Source organism: Lathyrus oleraceus, chromosome 4, assembly GCF_024323335.1.
Source record: "Lathyrus oleraceus cultivar Zhongwan6 chromosome 4, CAAS_Psat_ZW6_1.0, whole genome shotgun sequence".
Taxonomy (NCBI): Eukaryota; Viridiplantae; Streptophyta; class Magnoliopsida; order Fabales; family Fabaceae; genus Lathyrus; species Lathyrus oleraceus.
The window spans coordinates 7,355,967-7,369,149 of record NC_066582.1 but is presented as its reverse complement, the minus strand read 5'-3'; the positions used below and the strand labels follow the sequence as shown (position 1 = coordinate 7,369,149).

General features: G+C 49.2%; 1 protein-coding gene across 1 annotated transcript; it reads right to left on the bottom strand.

Annotated features, from left to right (window-relative positions):
* Positions 1-8,477: 8,477 nt before the first annotated feature.
* LOC127135716 (uncharacterized) lies at positions 8,478-10,963 on the bottom strand. Its single transcript, XM_051062358.1, has 3 exons — positions 10,957-10,963; positions 9,642-10,607; positions 8,478-9,565 (listed from the first exon to the last, which is right to left on the bottom strand). Exons 1-3 carry the CDS (start codon positions 10,961-10,963, stop codon positions 8,541-8,543), a joined length of 1,998 nt encoding a protein of 665 aa, XP_050918315.1. The 3' UTR covers positions 8,478-8,540.
* Positions 10,964-13,183: the final 2,220 nt, after the last annotated feature.

The following is a 13,183-nucleotide window of genomic DNA, read 5'->3' as shown; positions in this document are numbered from 1 at the left end:
ATACAGAATCATGAGTTCATTAAACTCATTATGCTAGCTCTTACTTACTTTCATGACTTAACATTAATTCTTGTAATAATTATCATAATCATAATAATGGGTGCTAAGCTTTGTACTCTATCAGGGTTATCTTTCAAGGACTGTATCAAACCTAAACAAAACAAGAAAGGGAAGAAGCTTATTAATCCCATTGGTAAGAAATTGGGCTTTGTAGAAGATTGGATATTAGATTCTCAAGAAATGAAACAGTCCAAGAAAAAAGTGCACCCTTGTTCAACTCGGTTTCGGGGTGAGTTAGCTAAGGACAGTTTATGCTTAAGCTTAATGGAAAAAACCAAGAACCGTCTGGAAGAAGATGATGAAGGGTTCGCCTCAGATTGTTCATTGGTTGCAGAAAAGTTAAGTGGTGAACCACAGAAGATTAATAGAGTGAGGTTTAAACTTCCTCATACTGTTATATATTACAACCCAGAAGAGTCTTATTATGAAGAAGAAGATGAAGAAGAAGAAAGAAGGGAAGGGTTGTTGAAGGCTTATTATGATAGTGAAGAAGACTCGTTTTCATCACCGAACTGGAGAGAACTGTATTCATTTGAAACCACAGAGGAACCTATTTTGAAACTAGCTGTGGATGTTCTTCCTCATGTCTTTATCTCTTCCAAAGTTTCAAATTGATCATCAATGATCAACATATCTTGTCTTGTCTTGCATGAATATTGGTTTGCTATGTCTTTGATTATTTTTATGTTTTGATTAAATTTTCTATTGGAGCAACATAGTTTACCAAATTAATCTTAGCAGTGTGATAATGTTTAAAGTTTGTTTATTACTCATTTTATTATTAAAAGAATATAAAATACAATTAAAAGAAGTGATACTCGCTACTACAAATAACATACCTCAAAAACGAAATGAATTTTACGTCTGTTACACAGTCGAGGTAACGAAGGACGACGTGAAAATTAGCTACTTTAACCATCGGTTATTTAAACATTGAGATTATAATGAAAAAGGTAATTATAATGGTTCAATCCCTAGTAACCGCGTATTTTTATTTTCAAAACTATGAAGCGCTCGTCACTTTACCTCTCGGTTTTATTTAAAATTTGAGGTAATAAGTTATGTTGGTATGTCGATTTTAGTTAATAACCAATAGGTTAAATCTTATCTATTGTCATATATAATTTGTTTTAAAGTTCATTTTGATTGCTCTGTATCATTTTTTCACACAAAAATAAAATATTGACAGAAACAGAAACATATTACTTTAAGTGCACAAATTAACATTGTTCTCATCAACACATAATACAAGATTTATATTGTTTTCAAAATCAAATGTATAAATTTACATTGTTCTTATTAATACAGTATACAAGATTTACATTGTGTTCAAAATCAAATCTACAAATTTATATCACTGATACACACAAATAAAAGACGGTAAAAAAACACTAGTTATATACTCACTTTTGATACTTAGGTATGGAAGTATGTCTATGTTTGTTTGTCCTCTCTTGATATCACATCAGCACTCCACAATGGATGCATTCAATAAGAGGATCACCAGTGTCTGAATATCCTGAACAATATGAAATCCATTTAAGTAAATGTTTCACATTAACTAATATTTTAAAATATTAGAAAACATAAATTTAGAAAATGATATGTAAATAAGAATGTAAAATGTAAATATTTAAAAAAACTGATTATAATGATATGTATCAATATTCTCAAAACCATCAAAAGGAGAATTTGAATCATATATTTTGTTCTGGACTGGGCCATGACACTAGGCACGGCACGGCCCAATGCTCGCCAAGCCCACGTCCAAACGACCGTGTCCAAACGACCACGAGGACACGTCAGGTGAACGACCGTCCGCCCGACGAACGTCTCCCCGGCCCCTTAAATACGTGTCGGACAACGAGCGGGTCCTCCTCATATGATCTCCATCCACTCATCGTCAACCCACGTCGCGGACACCTAAGTTGTGTCGGGCAGAGCCATAACGGCATCTCACTCACCACGTCACCCAACTCCCCTATATTGTCTCCTTAGGGATAGGGGCAGTTGGACCAGGGGGCAGACCTTGGTCTAGGTCTTAACGCTTCTTACGCGTCCCCTGGCAGCTCCTCCTTGGGCCTAGCTAATCCAGCCCATTAGGAGCCTTGGCCCAGCGCTGGGGGCTCAATATAAATACCCCTTTCATGGCAAAGGGGCAGGTATTCTAACTCACACTCTGATAACCTCATTCTGTACCTTTTCTGACTTAAGCATTGGAGCACCTTGCAGGTACACCCCCCTCTCATTTCATTCTCCGGCCCATTCACCAAGACCTTGGAAGGCCCTCCTGATCAGGTAAGATCAGTGGCGCCGTCTGTGGGAACTAGCTATCCCCATCTTCATCAAACGAGGATCAAAAGCTCATTTATTTCTGTCCTTCCAACATGGCCGGAGAACAACATAGCGATCACAGCCGTCCCCTCGACAACTACAATATGGACGACGGCCCGCCATCCCATGAAACGGACGCTCGGGACGGTCATCTATCCACCCCGTCTCCAGAGCCCCAAAACAACGGGGATGCCTCTCACGCCCACAATTTAGGGGCAGAGACATTTCATCCCATTCCCGTTCCCGTTGAAGGAGACGCCGTAATGATTGCCATGGTGAATGCCCTCAATCAGGCCGGTTCTATGCTCCACCAGCAGCACGAACGAATCATGGCCCTCGAAGCCGAACGACAAGAAGCCCGGCCCCAGCCGGTGAGTAGGATACAACAACGTTCGGAGCCAACGAAGAAGCGAGGACGTCGCTCTCCAGAACCCCACGTCAGCAGGGCACGCGCCCGTCGTGACGGTGGTCGAGCGGGAACATCACCAAGGCGCGGACACAGCCCCGACAACAACGAACTGTCTCCCTTAAGGAGCGACGAGGAAGATTTGCATTGCCCCCTATCTCGGGCAATAATGGAAGCCCCGCTCCCCAAAGGCATGGAGAAACCACCAAATCTAGCTGTGTACGACGGGACTACAGATCCCGACGATCACGTCGACAACGTCAACGCGATGCTCGACTACCGCAATGATATAACCGGGCACCTCAAATGCCGACTGTTCTCAACGACCCTCAGGAAAGGGGCCATGGCTTGGTACAAAAGCTTGGCCCCTGAGTCCATTACGTCATGGAGAGTCATGAGGTCCATGTTCACCAGGCACTTTACAGCTTCCCGTCGTCACCCTAAGACTGAGGCGACCCTTGAAGCCATAGTGCAGAAGAAGAATGAAACACTGCGCTCATACATCGAGCGATTCAACCAGGAAGCTGTCGAGGTAGATACCACCGAGCACATGAAGAAGTATCTCCTCGAGAGAGGTCTCTTGCCCGGCAGTGAACTTAGCAGAGCCGTAGGGATCGAGCCTCCCCGCACCTTAAACGAGCTCCTGCATAAAGCCCAGGCCTACATCAGATACGAGGAAAAGCAGGTGGCACACAATGCCCGCAGCGGACGTAACGCTGGGGAGACCGAGCACTCAAAACGCGAGGACACGAGCATTTCCCGTCGCAACGGAGACAAACGAAGAGAAGAAAGACCTCGCGAGCTCCGGGAAGGAAGAGGCCCCGCGGGCAGATATAGCGAGTACACCTTACTGACAGCTCCTCGGGAGCGCATCCTCGCAGAATGTATCAACTCTGAATTTAAGCAGGGCAGGGTCAGGTTCCCAAAACCGTCTGCACCAAAGCCCCACACCGACAAATCAAAGTACTGCCGGTTCCACAGAAGTCACGGGCACGTGACCGAAGACTGCGTCCACCTGAAGGATGCGATAGAAATTTTAATCCAAGAGGGGCACCTGAAGCAGTATACGAGGAAGAACGAAGCTCCCAGACACGACGAGCCAGAGAAGAAGAGACCCCGGGAAGACACACCCCCTGACAACTCTCCCTATCAAGTGGCCCTCTGCGTGTCACGACCGGAAGATTTCTTCCTCCCCGAACCATTGCCCGAGGGCGAGATCACTGCACTCAGCCCCTGGGAAAACTTCCCTGCCACACTGGTGATATCAGGAGGTGGAACTAACGGGGAATCCGCGGCCCTCTCCGTCAAACGTAAGTTCGACGAACTCCTACTGACTGCCCCCGAGCAGAAAGCGACATTGACAAAATACCGGGGAAAATCCAACCCAATATCCTTCTTCCTGGAGGAACTCCCGGGCGGATCCCCGAACTCGGGCATCCCACTATTGATAAGGGCAAAGATGGCCCAATTCGACGTACGACGCATCCTGGTCGACCAAGGCAGCTCAGTGGATATCATGTACGTCCACCTCTTCAAGACTCTGAAGCTAGACAAGACCAACTTAGCCCCCTACGTCGGATCAGATCTCCAAGGATTCAACGGAGCAACAACCAGACCGTGGGGATATGTTGAGCTCCTCGTCACCTTCGGCGAACAAGAAACGGCCAGGGAAGTCAAAATCCAATTCCTGGTCGTAGACTGTCCGTCTCTCTACAATTGCATCTTTGGACGCCCGACACTGGCCGAACTCACCGCGGTCCCATCCACCGTCCACCTGAAGATGAAATACTACACCAAATTGGGACGTGTGGTCACCATCCATGGTGACATCGAAGCAGCCCGGCGATGCTACGACGCCGCAGTAAAAGGACAGGCCGTAGTCAGCACGAAGAGCAACTGCGACAACAAAAAACTCAAGACCGAGGATCCTGCCCGAGGAGTCAACGCCATCGACCTCGACTGTCGCATCGGGCTGGACGAGACCGAAGAGGGGAGGTTCCCCAAGGAACGCTCTCTCGAACACCCGGTCCGACCAATCCCCGACGGGGAGTTCGAACTCATTCCTCTTGGGGACGATCCGGAAAGGACGGTGAAGATAGGTAAGGGACTACCCGAGGAAACAAGAGAAGAGCTAGTAGCATGCCTCAAAGAGAACTCCGACCTCTTCGCGTGGAATGCCGCAGAAATGCCCGGGCTGGACCCCGAGATCGCGTGTCATAAGCTAGCTTTAGACCGGGCAGCCAAGCCCATAGCACAGCGTAGACGCAAGCAATCGCCCGAAAAGGCAGAGGCTGCCGAGCGGGCTGTAAAAGACCTCTTAGAGGCAAATTTTATTTCTGAAGCCCAGTACACAACCTGGCTCTCTAATGTAGTCCTCGTTAAGAAAAATAATGGAAAATGGCGTATGTGTGTTGATTATACTGATCTTAATAGGGCTTGCCCGAAAGATGTTTTCCCCCTCCCTAATATAGACTTGCTCGTTGACAACTCTGCAGGTTTTAAACTCTTGTCCTTCATGGACGCATATAGTGGATACAACCAGATCCCTATGTCGCCCGCAGACAAGAAACACACAGCGTTCATGACCCCAACGGGCAATTACTATTACAACGTGATGCCGTTCGGGCTCAAGAACGCTGGCGCTACATACCAACGCATGATGAACAAAGTCTTCAAGGACGAAATAGGGGACATGCTCGAAGTGTACATGGACGACATGATCGTCAAATCACACGAGGAGATAACCCATGCTCGACACCTTGCGAAGGTATTCGAGCAGGCGAGACAGTGTAAAATGAGGTTCAACCCCGAAAAATGCACGTTCGGAGTCCGGGCAGGCAAGTTCCTCGGTTTCTATCTCACCGAAAGAGGGATCGAAGCCAACCCCGACAAATGCCGGGCATTCTCGGAATTTCCGACCCCGAAAACCAAAAAATCGATCCAGTCACTCAATGGAGTGCTCGCCTCACTCTCCCGTTTCATCGCCAAGTCCGCCCAGCACGCATTGCCATTCTTCAGACTCCTTCGCAAAGAGGCTACCTTCGACTGGACCGATGAATGCGAGCAAGCGCTACTCCATCTAAAGAAGGTTCTGTCCCAACCCCCGGTCTTATCACGGCCATCAGAAAAGGAAACCCTATACTTATACCTATCCGTGGCAACCGAGGCCGTCAGCGCCGTTCTAATAAGAGAAACCGACGAAGGACAAAAGCCCATCTATTTTACGAGTAAAGCACTCCAAGGTCCCGAGCTCCGATATCAGCAAATCGAAAAGGTCGCCCTGGCCCTCATCAACACAGCGAGGAGACTACGATATTACTTCCTCGCACACACGATAAAGGTGAGGACCGACCAGCCAATCAAACAGCTGCTCGGGCGCCCTGATATGGCCGGGAGGATGCTCAAGTGGTCACTAGAACTCTCCGAATTCGACATACAATACGAAAGTATAAAAGCCTTGAAAGCTCAGGCACTGGCCGACTTCGTCGCGGAGATGACCCACAGCCCGACTCCAGCAGAAAGCGCCCACAAATGGACGATCTTCGTCGATGGTGCCTCTAGCACATCAGGCAGCGGGGCCGGGATCATCCTCGAAAATGAGGAAGGGATCCTGATAGAGGTATCATTAGCGCTAGCGTTCCCAACATCAAACAACCAAGCCGAATACGAAGCCTTCCTCGCAGGCCTGAGGTTAGCCGAGGACCTGGGAGCAAAAGAGGTAAAAATATCCACCGACTCCCAGCTCGTGGCCTCACAAGTGCGAGGAGAATACCAAACCAAGAACGACAACCTCCTCGAGTACTTGTCCCTCGTCAAAGAAAAACTTGATAGATTTGAAAAATGGGAAGTTCAACACATACCCCGCGAGCACAACACACGGGCAGACGTTCTCTCGAAACTAGCCAGCACGAGGAAAAAGGGTGGGAATAAATCAGTAATCCAAGAAATTCTCCCTCGGCCCAGCATCGACAAACTACCGCCTCCACTCGAGGTCAACGCTATTGGAGATGCCCGCTGTTGGATGACACCCATCTACAACTACCTCACACGAGACGAACTCCCGGCTGACCCGAAAGAGGCGACCACTGTCAAACGACGCGCATGCTCGTACGTACTCCTCGAAGGCAAACTCTACCGGAGAGGATTCTCCATCCCACTACTCAAATGCGTCGAGGAAGAGAAAGTCCCCGACATACTTGGAGAGATACACCGGGGAATTAACGCTCAACACCTCGGCGGACGATCGCTCGCACGAAAAGCCCTTCGAGCAGGCTACTACTGGCCGACCATGCAAAACGATTCGAAAGAGCACGTCAAAAGATGTGACAAATGCCAACGACATGCCGACATGCACCTCGCACCCCCGAACGACCTCAAATCACTGTCTTCCCCATGGCCCTTCGCGTGGTGGGGCATGGACATCCTCGGACCCTTCGTCACCGGATCATATCAGAATAAATACCTCATCGTCGGGGTGGATTACTTCACCAAATGGATCGAGGCGGAGGCACTGGCTAAAATAACCGCGCAGAACATTCTCCGGTTCTTCAAACGCAACATCCTCGCTCGGTTCGGTATACCCCAGGCACTTGTCACAGACAACGGGACACAATTCACGGACGGAGGATTCCAGGACTTCATCGCCAGCCTGGGCACCACACAGCATTTCACGTCTGTCGAGCATCCGCAGACGAACGGGCAAGCAGAGGCGGCCAATAGGGTAATCTTACGTGGCCTCAAACGCAGACTCGGTGAGGCAAAGAGGGCATGGGTCGAGGAGCTACATAGCGTGCTATGGGCCTACCGCACGACTCCACATTCTACCACCGGGGAAACCCCGTTCCGACTAACTTACGGCACCGAGGCAGTCATCCCGGTGGAGATACGGGCGCCAACGAGGAGGACGGAGGAGCCCCTAGACGAGGAAATGAACGATGAAACCCTTAGAGCCGAGCTCGACCTAGTCGAGGAGATACGTTCCGAAGCAGCTCTCAGGGAAACAACCCTCAAACAAAAAATAGCACTACGCCATGACGCGAAAGTCATAAAAAGAGAGTTCCAGGTCGGCACCCTGGTCCTCAGAAGAAACCAGAAAAACCCGAGAGAGGGCAAACTGGCGGCCAACTGGGAAGGCCCTTACCGCGTCCGCGACAAAACGAGCAACGGGGCCTATTACCTGGAAAACCTACAAGGAGAACAACTCGCTCGACCATGGAACGCAGAAAAACTTAGACAATATTACAGCTAAATACACCACGGGGAGACGTGGCAGGTACGACCACGCTCTTCGTCCCCAAAACCCCAGGGAGGAACCACGAGACCCGGGAACGATCCGGGGTCACATGACAAACACAACCCTCCCCGACGGTTGGGATCTTGACCAAGACTCAACGTCGAAGTACCAGGACTGGCAGGGCACCCAGCTCGCGATGGGAGGGCCCAAGCCTCGGGACCAGGGTTCGAACAACGGACCCGGGCCTCGATACCCACGGGCACAAAGCCCGACACTTCGTCGGTTCCCTAAACCGAGGAGATTAACAAAGTCGAGCAGAGTACGAACTCATACAAACAAGTATCAAACACAAACGAGCACAATGAATGATAACATAAATATTCATGCATTAAAAACGATAAGAGCGGCCGAAGCCAAGTACGCCCGAAGGCCATATTACAACGCCCGAAGGCCAAATACATAAGGCACGCAGGCCATGATAACTAAAATCAAAGAAAAACAAATAAACTAAGACTCCGCTCGGAGCACCTCTTCATCCTCTTCTTCTTCTTCTCCCCCCAGCTCCTCCTCCGCTTCAAACGGGCAGATAATCTCACCGTCCCGGACGCAGCAGTTATAGGCCGACCCTACTGTCACCAACTCAGGGTTCAGAAGCCCGAGCTGCTCGACAGCATTGTCGAAACCCTCTTTGAAGCAGGCCACGAGATCTTGGTTGAGAGTCCGAATATGCCCTAGCAGCTCACCGCGCGAACCAAGGGCGCGTTCCTCCTCGGTCTCATCTGCCAGAGGACGGACCTTTCCCTCGAGAGACTCAACCTGAGCCCGTAGGCAAGCGTTGTCCTCGGTCAGCTTCTGATGGTCGACCACCTGCTCTTCCAAGCTCGCCTTAGCAGCCTTCAACTGGTCCCTCTCCTTTTCCACCTCCTCCAGCTTCTGGCTCAGCCCTTCCTGCAGCTGATGCTCTTCTTTGTAGTCCGACAGATCTTTAGATAGTCTTTCCTTCTCCGTCCGAACCTGCAAAAGGGCATCCTCCAGCGAGGCGGTGGAGACCGAAGTGTCGGTCAAAACCATGGCCGTCTCCATCACCCGGATGACAGCAGCAATATCCCTGGCCAGATCTTTCCTCCGGGCAGCAACATCCTGGTCCAGAATAGCCTTGGCCTCAGGCGCAGGCACAGCAATCGACTCCTCGGCCTTGAAGAACGACCGTTCCACATAGCAGGGAGGTAGAAGATAGCTGCCCGGTCCATTCGAACTTCCTGGAGACGACCTGGTAAGGGCCCCAGCCGGACGCTTCCGTTTATGGAGGGGAGAAGCCGCTGGCGACGGACTGCTATCAGGAATGTTGATCGGGTTAGATCGAGGAGGAGAGGAAGGAATCACGCTCGCCGCCTGCGAGGGACTAGCCCCGGCATCGCCAGCAGTCTCCAAGGGACGGGCCACAGTTTTCTTCTTCTTCTTGGGCACCCGGTCAGGAGCGCCGACCTGATTCGCTAGCTTCAGCACCCGATCACGAGCATTGGGCATGGCACCTGCAAATAAATTACACACCAACATTAGCGAGCGAAGTCATAAACAGAAATAAAAAGCTAAACAAAGTCTGCCTACTCAATAACGCCAGAGCTTCCTCCTCGGTATCACACTCGAGCAGAGCCTTCGTATTGATATAACGCGCCTCGGTGATTAGTTCCCCGGCCTCATCCAGGTAGGGCACGCCCTGTCGATTCGCCCAGAACCCCAAGCTGAAGCTCTGCACGTAATCGACCAGCTTCTTGTACGCGAGCCTATCCTCCTCGCCGAGCATCGCATACTTGACTCGGTAATGCGCCGTGGAGAGATCGAAATGATCACGCTGCCACCTCAGCGGTATCTTCGACATCAGCGTCTCCTCCCCATTGGGTGTCCGCTGATAGTAGTATAGAGAGTGAAGGGCAGCCCGGGTAATCGGCATCACCACGTACCACCGGTTTTTGAAATGGCGAACAGAATCCTCGTACGTCTTGAACAGACGCACGGGCTGCTTGAAAGAAACCCAACTGTGGCGACCACGGGAACCGGACCTCTGGAGATGGAAAACGTGGAAGAAGAGAGCCCGGGTGCAACCAATGCCGAGGAACTGGCAAACTAACTCGAATGCCCGCATAAATGCGAGAGCATTAGGATGTAGTTGGGACGGCGCCAGCCGGAGCCACTTGAAGACCGACATCTGGAAGGAGTTGAAGGGCAGTCTAATCCCCGCCTCACGGAAAGCAAATTCATACATGGTGAACTGCTTCCCCGGGAAATGATGGCAAATGCGGTCTTCTTCCTTGGGGGCGCAGCAATACCAGTTTGGTGGATCCTCCCGGCTTATGGTCTCGACCATAGCGTAAGCAATGATGGCCTCGTCACAGAAGTCTGATTCCTCCTCCAAGGGCTCGTCCGCAACCCATGAGAAGTCGACCTGCCCGGAAGAGGAGGCGTGTTCGGTACCATCTCGGACACTCCCATCCCCGACAGGGAGACGAGCGATTGTCGCGTCTTCGGTGGAGGACCCAGAATCTTCCCTCCTCGGTCGTAAGCGCCCGGTAGCACCTGAAACGCAGACAGAAAGAGTGAATTCGACGTCGTATCAAATCCACCCTTCCACCGCAGGTCAAGTGAAAGGGCGTAGCGGCGACGGACACTAACCGTGCTCAACTCGGTGACGCGCGCATTCTATGGAGACCGGGCATAAACTTCATACAGCCTATGCAAGTATTGCCCGGCATATGAAATTTATGCCCGGTACAGTATGATCCCAACCCTATTTTCTACCATCTAATATACACCTACAGTCCACTACACTGTTCCTAAGTTAAACCTAACCACATTTCTACAAAAATAGCATGCGTTTGACAGAAAACAACAAGGAAAAACAGTGGGTCACAGTGGAAAATCATACCTGTCATAGTTAAGTTGAAAGGGGTACGGTGGTGCCCGAGCAGAAGACGGTGGTTCAGATAGGAGGACGGGCGGAGACGGCGGTCCAGACGGTAGAGCGAGCAAACGAGGGAGAATGTGGAGAACTCCGGTGAACGTGTGAGCGAAAAAAGTGGAAATGAAGTTACTCAACCCCTTTTTTATAGGGCTTGGCACGTGGACCAACACGCTAGGTCATCATTGCCTAGCCTGCCTACGCCGTCTTTGCACACGAAACGAAGCGACCCCACTGATTCTGAGACACGTCTATCAAAGATAAGAAACTGAAACGACCCGAGCACCTATCCGTCTCCTCGACTCACCAAGACGCCACCTCCCCGCGTCATACCCACGTTTACCACAAGGAAGGTGCGGACCAACCGATCACCTCCATCCCCGACATTCCCGGAGAAAGGGTCGGTCATGAACAGGTCTGTTACGACCTCACCTGTCTAACGATGAAGCTTCCCCATCGTCTCGGGGAACCCTTAGTTGAAACATAAGTCATCTCTCTGGCTCAGAGACTCGACTTGGGGGGCTCCTGTTCTGGACTGGGCCATGACACTAGGCACGGCACGGCCCAATGCTCGCCAAGCCCACGTCCAAACGACCGTGTCCAAACGACCACGAGGACACGTCAGGTGAACGACCGTCCGCCCGACGAACGTCTCCCCGGCCCCTTAAATATGTGTCGGACAACGAGCGGGTCCTCCTCATATGATCTCCATCCACTCATCGTCAACCCACGTCGCGGACACCTAAGTTGTGTCGGGCAGAGCCATAACGGCATCTCACTCACCACGTCACCCAACTCCCCTATATTGTCTCCTTAGGGATAGGGGCAGTTGGACCAGGGGGCAGACCTTGGTCTAGGTCTTAACGCTTCTTACGCGTCCCCTGGCAGCTCCTCCTTGGGCCTAGCTAATCCAGCCCATTAGGAGCCTTGGCCCAGCGCTGGGGGCTCAATATAAATACCCCTTTCATGGCAAAGGGGCAGGTATTCTAACTCACACTCTGATAACCTCATTCTGTACCTTTTCTGACTTAAGCATTGGAGCACCTTGCAGGTACACCCCCCTCTCATTTCATTCTCCGGCCCATTCACCAAGACCTTGGAAGGCCCTCCTGATCAGGTAAGATCATATTTCATCATCATCAAGAATTGAGTTTGAATCGGAGTTATCATCTACATGTTGGTATTCACCCACACTGTCACTTGAGTAATCAACAATTAAGTATTCACCATTGAATCATATGTTTCATCATCATCAAGAACTGGACCAACTTTGAAAATTCATGTTGTTGGAGTAACAAACACAAACTACAGCTTAAACAAACAGTACAATATAAGTTTAAGATATGACATAAGTGTTACAATTCATTTATGAAGTTAAAAAGTCACATGGTAGAGGTGAATGGTCACGCGTAGAACTTTGTGATAGTGGAAAAGTGTGATTCACTTCATTAATGGTTGATACTAAATCAATTATTACATTAGGTGGCTATATTAATTCCATAAGGTTACTTGATATCATGATGCTATTTACCTACAACGATTCAGTAGACAACACACACGGACTTCAAAAAGAGTAAAGTTGAGTGTAGCAGGTAGGAATATCAAAGAGTTTTCATAAGCTAACTAGAGAGAATTGTATTCATTTGAAACAGAAGAGGAACCTATTTTGAAATAAGCGGTGGATATTCTTCCTCATGTCTTTGTTTCTTCCAAAGTTTCAAATTGATCATCAATGATGAACATGTATTGTATTGTCTTGCCTCTATATTGGTTTGTCATATCTTTCATTATTTTTATGTTTCGACTAAATTTTTTATTAGAACAACATAATTTACCAAATTAATTATACTAGTTAAGTAATGAAACCTGTCATACCCCAATTTTGTTCGGGGTTTATCAGTCCTTGGTGACATCAAGTCTTCAATGACATTCTCATCTGTTAAGATCCTTAAGAAGACATTTGTTGCATTTGTCTCTTACTACTATTACTGAAGCATGGGATGGTATGTGCATTTTTGGTTAACAAGGCCCATTTTAGTTTATCCATGAGAACTTTTGGTTTTAAAAAGGTCCATTCACAAAAACATGTCCATGATTAATATTGCAAAGTGTGGTCCAAATCCTTTTACATTACTAATCCAAAATCCATTTGATTATTAGCAAGCATTAAGAGTCATGGATATTTTTTATGATC

What these genes read in the sequence shown, in the direction of transcription:
- LOC127135716 (XM_051062358.1), bottom strand. An exon ending in GGAAGCTCTGGCGTTATTGA is followed by an intron (nt 9,566 to 9,641) that starts GTAGGCAGACTT and finishes ATTTATTTGCAG; the next exon opens with GTGCCATGCCCAATGCTCGT.